At 34.4% G+C, this 14078-nt stretch overlaps 1 protein-coding gene across 6 annotated transcripts in view; it reads right to left on the bottom strand.

Annotated features, from left to right (window-relative positions):
• MYO16 (myosin XVI) overlaps nt 1-14078 on the bottom strand; it is a 513348-nt gene that overhangs the window by 451102 nt on the left and 48168 nt on the right. For 5 of the 6 annotated variants that reach the window (XM_039866287.1, XM_039866291.1, XM_039866293.1 and 2 more), the window contains exon 2: nt 3237-3407. The exons of the other annotated variant lie outside the window; for it this stretch is intronic. In XM_039866287.1, coding sequence (XP_039722221.1) covers nt 3237-3312 — 76 coding nt within the window. In that variant the 5' untranslated portion in view covers nt 3313-3407. The remainder of the gene's footprint in view (nt 1-3236; nt 3408-14078) is intronic. 6 annotated transcript variants of the gene reach the window in all.

The following is a 14078-nucleotide window of genomic DNA, read 5'->3' on the forward strand; positions in this document are numbered from 1 at the left end:
CTGATACCCTTGCGTTGAGCCAGAATTTGGAGAACTTCAAGGTAACAAGTATGCCCTTGCTAACTCTAACCACTTCTCAGCAAGTGCCAGAGGGCTGGTGGCTACAGGGAAAAATGAGCTCAAAAAACTATTTCCTTTTGCATATTATTATTGTTATTATTGCTCTACCACTATTATTCATATAATCCAATAACATTGATGTTAATACATATTTGCCTCCCAAGAAGATGACATACGAACGGCCAACAGATATATGAAAAGATGCTCAACTTCACTACCTATCAGGGAAATGCAAATCAAAACCACAATAAGATACCATCTCACACCTGCTAGAATAGCTATAATCAACAAGACAAGTAATGACAAGTGTTGGAGAGGTTGTGTGGGAAAAGCAACCCTCATACATTGCCAGTGGGAATATAAATTAGTACAGCTACTATGGAAAACAGTATGGAGCCTCCTCAAAAAATTAAGAATAGAATTACCACATGACCCATCAATCCCTCTCCTGGGTATCTATCTCCAAAAATCTGAAAACATTTATCTGCGAAGATATATGCACCCCGATGTTCACTGTAGCATTATTCGTGGTGGCCAAGACATGGGAACAACTGAAGTGTCCTTTAATAGATGACTGGATAAAGATGATGTGGTACACATACACAATGGACTATTTCTCAGCCATAAGAAATAGTGAAATACTGCCATTTGTGACAACATGGATGGATCTTGAGAACACACCAAGCAAAATAAGTCAGAGAGGAAAAGTCGAGAACCATATGATTTCACTCATATGTAGAATATGGAACTGAAAGCAACGAATGAACCAGACAAACAAACAAACAAAAACTCATAGACACAGACAACAGTTTAGTGGTTACCAGAGGGAAAAGGAAGGAGGCAGAAAAGGGTAAAAGGGGTCATATATATGGTGACAAAAAGACATTTGACTTTGGGTGATGAACACACAATGCATTATACAGATATGTACTATAGAATCATGTACTTGAAACCTATATAATTTTATTAATCAATGCCATGTCAATAAATTGAATATAAAAATAAATTTTAAAAAAAGAAAATTTAAAAATTAAAAAAATACATATATCTGCAAGTTGGCCTCAAAAAAATCAAATCACTTATAGTTTCTATAGGATAATACTTTCTCAAATTCACTTATTTATTTCAAAAAAGTGACAATCAAGAACTATGTTGAAGAATAAAAAATGTTGTCCTTCCCCCATAGAGACTACAATCTAGTAAAAAATAATATATAAATATAAAGAGATAGATATGAGCTTGGATTATAAGAAAAAATTTCAGAAAACTAAATTAAAAAGTTATCGTGGAAATTCATCAATTTACAGTTTCTGTTTACCTGCATGGACATGCTATTTGACTCCTTTTTATTATCTACATATTTAAGGGTAAAATACGGACTTATTATATATTTTACTTATATGATTTTCCAATCAGGAAAATGGAAAATGAATCAATTTCATATAGATTACTTTATCTATAAGTTACCATGAATCTCAAACCACTTGATTATAAACCTCAACGACTTCAAGTTATCTTACCTACGATAGCAGTCACTATAACCACTGGTGTGAAATATTTGTTAGGTACCATCAGATATTAACATCAATTAAAATGCTCAAACAATGGTTATGCTTCTTAATTTCTATATAGCATCTCTTTTTCTGGAGATACACCCCAAAACTTGCTTTTAGCATTTATAAGCATTGAATTAGCAGCATTAATCCTACATCTCCTGCTTCTCTTCTAGGCTCCAAGTCACTGCCCTTTGGGATTATCCTTATAGATACCAAATTTCTTATGGTTTCTAATTTTAGTTATTAAGCGTGTCTCGAAGGCAGTGGTGACTGGTGGAAAGACTCTAAAAGACATAGTCAAAAGATACTAGTTACATCCACACCAATGAAGCTATCCAACCTTAACTACAAATAAAGAACGTCATGGGGTGTGGGCCACAACTGTGTTCCCAAGTCCCATGATGGCCAGCAGCCTATGAGGATTCCACTGTGTTTATCTCTCCTTACTTCTCTAATGAGTGGTATAATATTCACCTGTGCTTTCCCTAGACCCCCAATTCTCATTATTAACTACTCCGAGCATCATGACTGTATTCCCTGCTTCCCGAATACAAGTCACCAGAGAAGAACAATCCTCAGCATGTTCCTGAAGGTTCACTAATATCCCAGAAAATCAATCTTCAATATTCTAGGTGTTGCAATTCCTGACATATGGGAGCACAGGGCTTGCTGAGATCCATTCGAGTACTCTAGCCTTTTGCTTTGATGATTTTCTTGGATATGATTCACTTTACTCATTTAGCACACTTTCTTAGATGTGATCCAAGTATTAACCTCCTGTCCAGGTGAAAGATCTTAACCTTTCCCCTCTCCTCTCGCTCCCTAGAGCATCGCAGGGTAAGAGAATTCATCATGAAGCACCCTTTATTTCCATGATGTAAATGAAAGAGACAGGAGAAGGGTCAGTGTGTTTACACCTATCAGAAGACAGAGCCATACCAGTTGATGTCTCAAGGGAATCAGATACAAAGAACTGATTGTTAGACATCCAAGGACTGAAAAGATAAAAAAGAAATACTAAGGTATCAAACAGAGGTGGCAACTGTAAGACACAGCCGTGATCTCTAGAGTTTGGGTAGAAGTTTGGTAGAGAGTCTGGAGCTGAAACTGAGGTCTTCAGAGAGAAAATACTGCCTTGCTGATGTTAGCATGTTGGAAGGAGCATGACAAAACTGGAATAATATAATATGCCAGGAAAGAACTGTCAAGCTCAACATTTCTATTTCAAAATCAACCCTGCAAATTTTAAGAACATTAGTATTTGCATTCACCTACATGAAATATCTTTGTTTTTAAAAATATAAAACCACTATATTTACTACTTAGTTTTGTTTTGAGGTACACACAAACCCATGCACACAAATGCAAGGTTACAAACCTACAATGGGGTATGTTCTCTGTTCTTCCATGTCCTGCATATTTGAAATTTTAAAAAATATTTTTTATTCTCAACATACAACTGATAACCTTAAATTATAATTTCCTACAATGCTCCTGATTAGACTTTTATCATTTTAGAAATTTCTCAAATCAATTTCAAGGTCAGGAGGCAAACATCTGCAATCTTCCCAGATTTGGAACCACTTGTTTTATTTTTTATACTCTCAACAGTTCACCAACCTTGACAATTTTGTCTTTTCTTCCTCCCGGGACTAATCCTCACTTCTGAGCCATCCTCTGATCTCCTTGCTTTCATCTTCACTGGAACCTCTTATGTTTAGCCGGTGAGCCAACTCCTAGACTTCTACAGTTCACAGAGATTCAGTCATCAAAGAAGTATTTTCTTATAGCCTGAAGGAAAAAATAGTGGGAAATGCAGCACAAACTACTTGGCCTTTTTATATCTTTTTTTCCTCCTTTTGCCTACGTAATGTTAAACCTAAAATAATCAGACCTTTACTTACTCATATTTACTTATTCCAAAAACCAAAATTATATTAACTTGTCAGTGTTAACTTAGACCTCCTTAGAATGTTTTTGATAAATGCTCTGTCCTTAAAGCTAACTTAAAGCAAGTGCTTGATAGACCTAAGAGGTGTTTTAATTCAAAATAATAGCCATCCATCCCAAAGGAAAGCCCCAATCTCAGTACAGAAACACTGAATACTCAGTACAGAAACACTGTTTTGCCTAGCCGCAAAACAGAATAATAGATATCTACACCAGCAAAATGGCAAGCTCTTAGCCACCACCATGCCATTTATAATCATAAACAGATTTGGTCACTCTCAATGTATTTTTTAAAAATTTTTATAAAGTCCTGAACTAAATAAGCCTTCTCCGTATTATATCAGATATATACACGGATTTGGTGAAACTTATAAAGTATTTCAGACTTTTGTGCCCAGAGTAGACAAACGGTTAAGAAAAAAGAGTCTTAAATGTTAACTTCCCAGGCCCTTTTGGCTTCATTGGGAGTTAGAGCAAACATTTAGGGAGAAGTGAATTCTTCATAAATACCTCCAAAAAATGGAAGAAGAGGAAATGGTTCTCAACTCACTCTATTAGGCTAGTATTACCAAAACCAGGTAGACATCACAAGAAAAGAAAACTACAGACAGGTGTTTTATGAATATATGATGCAAAAAATCCTCAACAAAATATCAACAAATTAAATGTAGAAACATGTAAAAAGGATTATACAACGTGATTAAGTAGAATTAATCCCAGAAATGCAAAGTTGGTTTAACATATGAAAAGTGATTAATGCAACACATCACATTAATAGTATAAAGGACAGTAATACATGATCATTACAATAAGCAAAGGAAAACATCCGACAAAATCCAGCAACATTCCTTGTAAAAAACACTTAGAAAACTAAGAAGAGAAGGGAACTTTCTCAACTTGATAAAGGAAATCTACAAGAAACCCACAGCTAACATCATACTCAACAATAAAAATTGGAAAGTTTTCCCTTGAAGATCAGAAGACACAGATGTCTGCTCTCATCACTTCTATTCATCATTGTAATGGAAGTTTTAACCAGGACGATTAGACAATAAAAAGAAATAAAAGGCATCCAGATTGAAAAGGAAGAAGTGAAACTATTTCTATTAATAAAAGACATGATCTTGTATATAGAAAATCCTAAAGAATCCACATAAAATATCTGCTAGTACTAATAACCGAGTTCAGCAAATTTGTAGGATACAAGATTAACATAAAAAAATCAATCATATCTCTAACTACTAACAATTAACAAATCAAAATAAAGTTAAGACAATTCTATTTACAATAAAAATAATAAAACTATTAGAGATAAACAACATAAATCCAATATTTGTACACTGAAACCTATAAAACCTTGTTGAAAGAAATTCAAGATTGAAATAAGTGGAAAAACATTCCATGTTCATGGATTGAAAGCTTTAGTATTTTAGGATGGTAATAATCCCCCAGAAATATCTACAGGGTTCAATATAAACCCAGAAATATCTATAGGGTTCAATATAAATTCCAGCTAAATTCTTTGAAGATATTGGCAATCTGATCATAAAATTTATATAAAAAGGCAAGAGACCAAGATTAGCCATTAACAACTTTAAAAGGAAGAACACTATTGGAAGATCTATATTTTCCAGTATTAAAACTTACTAAACAGCTACAGTCAAGATAATGCAGTACTAGCATAAGTATAGATATATAGATCAATGGAATAGAACCGAGAGTCCAGAAAAAAATCTTTACATTTACGGTCAACTGAATTTGACAATGGTGCAAAGACGGAAGGAAGAGTTTTTCAACAAGTGATACTGGGACAGCCAGGTAGCCACATGCAAAAGAATCACTTACAACATACACAAAAATTATCTAAAATGTAGATCATAGACTTAAATGTAAAAGAGAGAATGCAGTTAGCAGTAATGTAATGGCTAGGTGGAGAGTCAGAGGGGAAAAGGAGCAATTAGGGGGACCGTTTTATAAACTATATAAATGTCTAATCAATGTAATTCATACTTGAAACTAATCATAAAATTAAATTAAAAAATAAATAAATAAAAATAAAAAACTCTTAGAAAAAAAGTACGGGTTAATCTTTGTGGTTTTGGATTAGGCAATGTTTTTCAGATATGACAGCCAAAGCACAAGTGGCAAAAGAAAGATATACTGGACTACAACAAAATACAAAACTTTTGTTGTGCAGTTGAGACTATCGATAAAGAGAAAAGACAACCCACATAAGGAGAGAAAATACATGCAAAATACATTTTATAAGGGACTGGTATGCAGCATATATAAAGAAACATTACAATTCAACAATAAACAATAAAAAAGGCAACCCAAGTAAATAATGGACAAAGAATTTGAATACACATTTCGCCCCAAAAAAGATATACCAATAAGTTCATAAAAAGAGAAACGTAAATTACATTCCTACAATGGAATACGACTCAGCGATAAAAGGAAGGAAGTTCTGATATATGCCCCAACGCTGCAAGTATGAACCTTGAAAACATTATGACATTATGCTAAGTGAACAAAGTTGCTCACAAAAGGTCATACGTTTGTTCCTATTTATATGAAATGTTTAGTCTAGGCAAGAAAAGTAAAGACAGAAAAGTGTATTCGTGGTTGCCTAGAGTTGGGGAGTAGGTGGATTGGAATGGAGATTGGCTGCTAATGGCTATGCGGATTTAGGGTAGGGGTTGGAAATCTAAAATTCATGGTGGTGATGGTTGCATAACGATGAATGCACTAAAAATTGCTGAATTGTACACTTTAAAGGGGTAAATTTCATGGTTTGTGAATTATAACTTAATAAAAATGTTTAAGCAAAAGTTGACTTAGCCAGGTTCTTTCATGTTTTAATATGCTCCATAACATAATTTCAGAAATATTGTTTCATTCATCAAGTTCTCTTCATTTTATTACATAAAACTTGTAGTGCCATGAATAGCCTTTCTTGTGGTTCTTTTAATAATTTACAGGTAATCACAAAATTTCTTTATAGCCTTTTCCATGCCCAAATTTTTTTTCACGTTTTCAAATGTCTATTGGCCATCTTTACCTACAGTTTTTGCTGCATTTCAATCCAGGTAACACATATATCTTGTCACCTTGGCTGACAAAACTCCTCTCCTTTACCAACTCCCATGATCTGCCAAGAAATCTTTTTCCAGGAGTCTTGGCTCAAAACTCTGAATTTGGTATCTACATTTCCCTCTTTCTACATATTCCCTCATCAAGTTTCATCAATTCTTTTTGATTTTTCTCTTAATTGTTCTTCTCTTTCTATTTCTAATTTCATCATCCTGATTCTTTATTTTAGTTACTCAAGGCTAGACTGTTTAATAACTTCCTCACCTTTTCTCCTATTTTTAGTTTCTCTTTAATCCAACTTATATTAAAAATAAATTCCTAAAATCTCTTTCTCTGTGGAAATTTTTGGTTCAAAAATATTCAATTTTCTTTATCATCTATAAAGTCCAAGTTTTGACATTTGAAAACCTCCACATACTGGCTACATTTCCACCTTTTTTCCATGTTATTTTCTAATATTCTACATTCAGTAGCCTTCTGCCCTGGTTGAATTGCTCTAATTACCATCCTGAAACATACCTGATGGTCTCCAAACCCCATATCTACAGATAACATTTTGCTCACACTTTGAAATTCCTTGTTCCTTGTCTCTCCTACTTATTTTATCTCAAGTATCCATTCAATTAAACAGTTCTTTCTCATCAGGGTAGTGAGGAGATCCTACGATTTAGAAAAATGCCGAAATTCCAGATCTACCACTTATGTAAAGGTTCAGGTAAGCAACAAAACCATCCTACATTTTAATTTTCCTCACCTCTAAAAATGGGAATTATATCACCTACTTTAGGGAGTGTTTTAAGAATTAAGTAACATAATATAGGTGAAGAACCATACATGGTACCCAAAATATACTTAGTACTCAGTAAGTAGCACTTTTTTTTGTAATTGTTCTTGTTGTTCATCATGAGAATCAGAATTATTTTCTCATCTGAGTTAAATATGTTATAGTTTATAGCTATAAAATTAAGACACTGGACATTTTGAAAGAAATAAGTTCTTGGCCTATACCCCTACACTGCTTCTTAAATTATCTGCATGAATGATCTTTCATTTAAAAAATAATAATTACAGATAAATACACAATCCTGCAATTGAAATCAGGATCCTAACACAGTATCTGCACTCCCACATTCATTGCAACATTATTCACAATAGCCAATACATGGAAAGAACTTAAATGCTGATCAACGGATGAATAAATTTAAAAAATATGATGAAGTATTAGTCAGCCTTAAAAAAAGAAGGAAATCCTGTCATTTGCAACTACATACATGGATAGATCTGGAGAACATTATGCTAAATGAAATAAGTCAGACGCAGAAAGACAAATACTGTATGATCTCACTTATATATGGAATCTAAAATCGTCAAACTCATAGAAGCTGAGAGTAGCATGGTGATTGCCAGGGACTATGGGGAGGGCGGAATGGGGAAGTGAAGGTCGAAGGGTATAAAGTTTCAGTTATGCAAGATAAGTTCTGGTGATCTGCTACACAGCATAGTGCCTATAGATAACAACACTGTATTGTATAATTAAAATTTGTTAAGAGGGTAGATCTCATGTTAACTGTTCTTACCACACACACAAAAATAACAACAACAATAATAATAACAAAGAGGGCAGGAGGAAACTTTGGGAGGAGATGGATATGTCAATGACCCTGATTTGGGTGATGGTTTCACAGGGGTATCCTTATCTCCCAAACTTATACATAAAATATCATAAAATGATATATTTTATGTAGTATACATAAAATATCTACCACTTTTTACATGTCAATCATACCTCAATAAAGTGGTAAAAAATATGTGTGCTCCTGCTGAAGTAGGCAGCCCACATCACTTGCAACGTATCATACATATTCAACAATGACATATCTGGTTCATATTAATTAAATGTGCCCTGATCATGCAATTGGAGTGTTATAGCAGTGCCTAATTGATCCGATATTTCCAGGCACATTCTGTCAATGCCTGTACTTATTACAAACCAATAACCAAACGAATTCATGGACTGGCACTGGTCCATATAAGTATGCCAAAATAGTATCACAGTTGTCTATAAAACTGTTTTTAAAATGCAAGTACACTAAGTAGTTCACATAATGTTTCTTTATCATCAGTAGTATATTGTCATAATCTTAAAATCTCTATCAAATTATTCTTTTTGGTTTTGTGTATTGTGGCAGTCATTTTAAAATGAATAATACTTTTTCTACTCTTCCTAGCTTTTCTTATGTTCTCTGACAGTTGGATACCTTCCGCGGAATAGCTTACTTGGGCAAGTAAAACTAGAAAATTTAGTTGATTACAGAGTCCTGATTCAGAAATGCCATTAAACATATTAATGAATTGAGGTTGTATTTAGAAATATTTTCCTGTCTTCTGAGATTCCATTTTGAAAAGGCTTACTACCTTTCTATCAGAAAAAATACTTTTATCCCAAAAGTGACTTTGCACCTGAGAATTTATTTGATTTACTAGCTTAAGCGGCCTGTCTTATTTGGTATTTTGAATACACATTTTTCACTAACTATGGGTGTTCACAGCTCTTGATAAGTTTACATATAAGAAATATGTAATAACACTTACATAGAAATGGATACACATGTGACTCAGCCCAAAGTATAATTTGATCTACAGCATCATGTTAATATGCTAGTGCCTCCAAATATCAGTGTATGATCACTGTTTTAGGTCATGAAACAAAAAAGAACACATTTTATAATATCTAACCTCGGCTTTTATTAAAACATTTCTATCTTTTCACAAGAAAAATCAATAGATCTACATGTAACTACTGGAAAGTCGTAAAAATACTCAAGCAGCACTGCTTTAGTTTAGAGTTCCATTTTATTGCCCAAGAACAAAATGCATCATCAGCAAGGGTTTTGCCAAGATCAGGCAAACATTGCCCTTGGAAGTCTATGCCAAGAGAATAAAAGAGAGCAAATATTGGTTTCTGTTATGTAAACAAGTCATGCTCTTCTGTTACACAAGTCGAACTAATGGGAAAATAGACAGCTCTTAGTATGTAAGTGTCCCCTGAGATTAGACATGTTCTAATTTCAAATTGATTACGCCTAACACATTTTCTTAAAATAAACAACATTTAATATTAGATAGAGGCATTTCAGTATTTACCACGACACAGATATTTCTTTCTCTATTCTATAGTGTTTCCAGCAACCTCATGCGGTAGACAAAGCTTAGAATATGTATTATAAGAAAGGAAAGGAAGCAAATTGTATCAATTTTATCAGATTATTTGAAATAAGCCACTTATCATAAAGAATGACATTGACCAAGTTCAAGACATACTTTGTACACAGAGTAACATTGTATAACTGCATGCTAACAATGAGTTCTGAACACAAATAATATGTCTTGTGAATGAATTATTTTTATAGAGTCTGACCGTGGCCTCTTAAGTATTAAAATATTAACTTGTTTATTTTTGACTGATTTGTGCTACTTATGCTATTTCATACTATTCAATACAAAATTTAATTTACATTTACGAATGTTATCTAAAAATAAAAACATACTTCATTTATGTTTCCCTAAAAAGTCATTTATCTAAGCATGTTAATCTAAAATGAGCAAATAAAAGCAATTTAATATCAAGAGTACATAACTTAAAATATTCATCTCCAATGTAAAATTCTGCTGTAAACATCAACTTAAATGAAGAAAAAACAAAATCAGTGTTACTTGAAATAAGTGCAAAGCATACACAAAAAGCATAAAATTTCCATAATTCACTTAATTTTCAAATACCATTTTACTAGACTATCCAAAGTAAATATTTAGTATTATATTCATCATGTCTATGTAATTAAAAATGCAGTTTCCTACCAGAAATTTTATCCTGACAAATTTAGCTTGAGTATATTCCTGCGTACAACTGAATCAATTTCACACTTACTCACCTCCCTGTCTCTGGGAGGTGGTCCATTCATTGGTTTGATGTTGCCATAGCAACACTGCAACATGGTAAACACGCCAGCCAAGCTCTGCTGTTCAAGTCCCAGTATATGGTGATCTATCTCATGCAAATTGAAACACTGTGCCTTTACAGATGAGTCTTTTCCCATTATTCTTAGACTGATATTTTAATACTGATATTTTAATTCCAATTAATGATAATTCAAGGAAAGCAAATCTAAGGTACTTTCTGCTAGAGAGTAAATTTTGGTGCATATCTAAAATTTTCTAAAAGCTCTAAAGAAAAGAACATGTACTAACATGTATTAGCATTGTTAAGGGTGTTAAAGGGTCTGTAGTTTACCTGAATAATGTTTAATAACTTATATTCAGGTCTAATATCTAGTTACAATGTTATACTCCCAAATAAAAGGCAATTCTCTAAAATTAAAGCTTTTAATTTACAAAGTACTACAAAGCAGGTGGTTTAAAATTACAGAACACTATTCTCTCACCATTCTAGAGGCTAGAGTCCAGAATCAATGTGTCATCAGGGCCATGCTCCAGAGGAGATGGCCCTGATGACACATTGCTCCATCCCTTCCTCTTAGCTTCTGGTGGCTGCCATCAACCCTTGGTATTCCTTGGTTTGCATTACCCCTATCCCTGCCTCGGTCTTCACATGGCTATCTTTCTTCTCTGTCTATTTGTCTATGTCTCTTATAAGGACACTGGTCACATTGAATTAAGATTGCTCTAAGGACCCATCTTAGCTAATTACATTTTCAAAGACCCTATTTCTAAACAAGGTCACATTCAATTGAACCTGCAACAGTGCTATCGAGAGAACATGTATACAAAATGAAGAGAAAGCAAACGTCTCATCAGTCCACTGTTTCATTCATCTGGAAGGACAGGCAGCCACAGGTACTAAACTGTGCTTTTCCAACACATGCACACGTGAGAAAAGTGGTGGTTTACCACATTACAAGGAATGAGATATGATACCTGCCTTGAAGTTTTGCACTGTTTTCTTACAGACCCTTTTACTCAGAGCCATCACCCTGGGTCTCTGTAGCAGGTCCCCATCCAATGGAAGCTATAAGGTGGCAACAGGGGCAAGAAGGAGGGGACAGCTCTGTCAACCACGCTAGGAAAATCTCCAGAGGGCAGGTGCATTTAAAATCCAGTGGTGGAAGCTGGGATAGGTGGAGTGGCTTTAGCTGTGAGACAATGAATGTCTTCTTCCCTTCTTCACTTCCCTCAGACACAGATTTTAACTCCCAACACCTTTTGGAGGCTCCACTGTGTGCATCTCTCTACAGCTGCAAGTCTCTGGGGAGAAGACCCTGTTGAGAGTCCTCAGTCAGCCGTTAGCAGCTCCGCCCTCTGATTCAAAGTGGAGCTAAGAAAGCATGGCAAAGGGTGCCTGTGCTCATGCTAAGCACTCTCCCAGATGTGAGGGGGCAGAAGAGCAGTGAGGCTTTTCCTAGGGCAAAACCCAATGGGAGTCAGGGAGCCGGCAGCAAGCCCAAAGCCAATTTGACTCCAAAGTAAAATAGGCAAACTTGACACATTGAACACCTTGAATAGGAAAGGCCAAAACCTTGGCATCATTATCTTTGCTAGGAGAATAATTCAAGCTCTCTTTGTGGAAAACAGAAATCACATTTTTTTCCACTTTACTGCAAAGCTCCTAACATTTGGAATCCTTCTTTAAGAAAATTGAAAAAATTTAAAGATTATTTAATTATTCTCAGAGGATGTCTGGTGTTGGTTGCTTGATTCAATCCAATTATCATATAGCCCCACTAGGTGATAGCATGTGTGTGTACGTCATTTATCTACCAATCTACCTATTTATTTATATATGTATATATAATTTTATGTTTTTATCATACAGAATAAATTTAAATAAGAGAAAATGCATTGTAGTACTCATATTTTTCTTTGCATAACCTTTTTACCTTTATAAGAGAGAGTGCTGCGTAAAATTTTCAACTCTTTCTTTTGAATAACTGATTTGCCTATTTTCACCCATTTTATTTATATAACAGAAAACTTATCTTCTAAGATTTTAGTATAAAAATACCATTTCCCACTTTGAGGATAGAAATCAATGGCAATTGTCCCTATCCCTATCTTTAAGTGAGCCACAATGGTGTACAAACTGTGGTTCATGAGACCAATTTAGTGGGTAGAAACTAGCATTGTTTCTAAGTTTCAGAGTCTATCTCATACAGTAAGACAAGCATTACTTTATAAAACTTTAGTTTGTTATAAGTTATACTTGTTTCAGTTGTAAGTTATTAGTGTGTGTGTGTGTGTGTGTAGTGTATAAATGTTTGGTGCAATGTTAAATGTATTACTTAATGTGCATTTCGATAAAAAAAAAAAAATCTAAAATCCACTGCCCCTCAGAAACCTTTCCCATGGTGTTTGTACACTGGCAGGCAGCATCTGAGTTTAACTTACGTGTACCTGTGACTCTACGTGACTTCTTACAGTTTTAGCTCACAATAAGGACATGATAAATACTTGTTGAATAATTGGGAAAAGTCATGAATAATTGGTTTAGGGAATATACACAGGTCCAAACATTAAATGATCCTCTTTCGAAACTAGTCAATCAATTAACAACTACTTTTTAAAAATGTCAATAAGACATCCGAAAAATAGGCAGGATGTTCGAATGCTAGCAAATAAAATAGAATAAATACATAAATTAGATTTCTGTAACACCTGAGAAGTTTGCATTTGTTAGATAATACCATAATCTCTTCAACATTTATGAGAGACTCTACTACCAAAAGATGAGTGGAGGCAACACATTTTCAAACAAAAGATGATAGATGTAGATTGGAGAAACTAGTAGACACTGGAAAATATTAAAACTTCCCTCCCCGAAAGTAGACAAAAATAAGAACGTGACTAGTGTTCAAATGAGATGGTGAAACAATTTAGAATAGGGAGCCAATATTCTAACGGGAGCAACTGAAGGCAAAAAAACAGATAGATGATCTCCAAGACAGGTGTTATAGAAAAGTTTGGGAGATGAGCTCTGACCTCAAACTCAGAGAAAGAAGCCAAACCAAACAAACAAATAAAAGGTCAGAGTAACATGACAAAGCAGTATCACAGAGGTCACAATAGAAAATTTTCATGAAGAAGTATTGCCATAGTGTACAATTTCTGTAATTTGTTAGCAACTCAAGGTAGCATTGAATTGGATCCATCAAGAGCATATAAAATAAAGAAGATATTTGCTCCAAAATACAGAGACCTCCCCCCCGCCCAGGAGCTTCATATGACGCATCAAGGAAAATCAACTCTGTTACAAAGTTACAGTGACTTTGAGAGAGCACAGTATCTCTAGGACATTGGAGTACATCAGGGATGACGAACCTCGATTTCAGAACCAGCACCTTCAGCATAGGAACAGTTTCGAACCACATTTCTTCTTATTTCTCAGGGCACCAAAGTCGTCAGCAG

This window comes from Pteropus medius, unplaced genomic scaffold, assembly GCF_902729225.1.
Source record: "Pteropus medius unplaced genomic scaffold, Ma_sr-lr_union100, whole genome shotgun sequence".
Lineage (NCBI taxonomy): Eukaryota > Metazoa > Chordata > Mammalia > Chiroptera > Pteropodidae > Pteropus > Pteropus medius.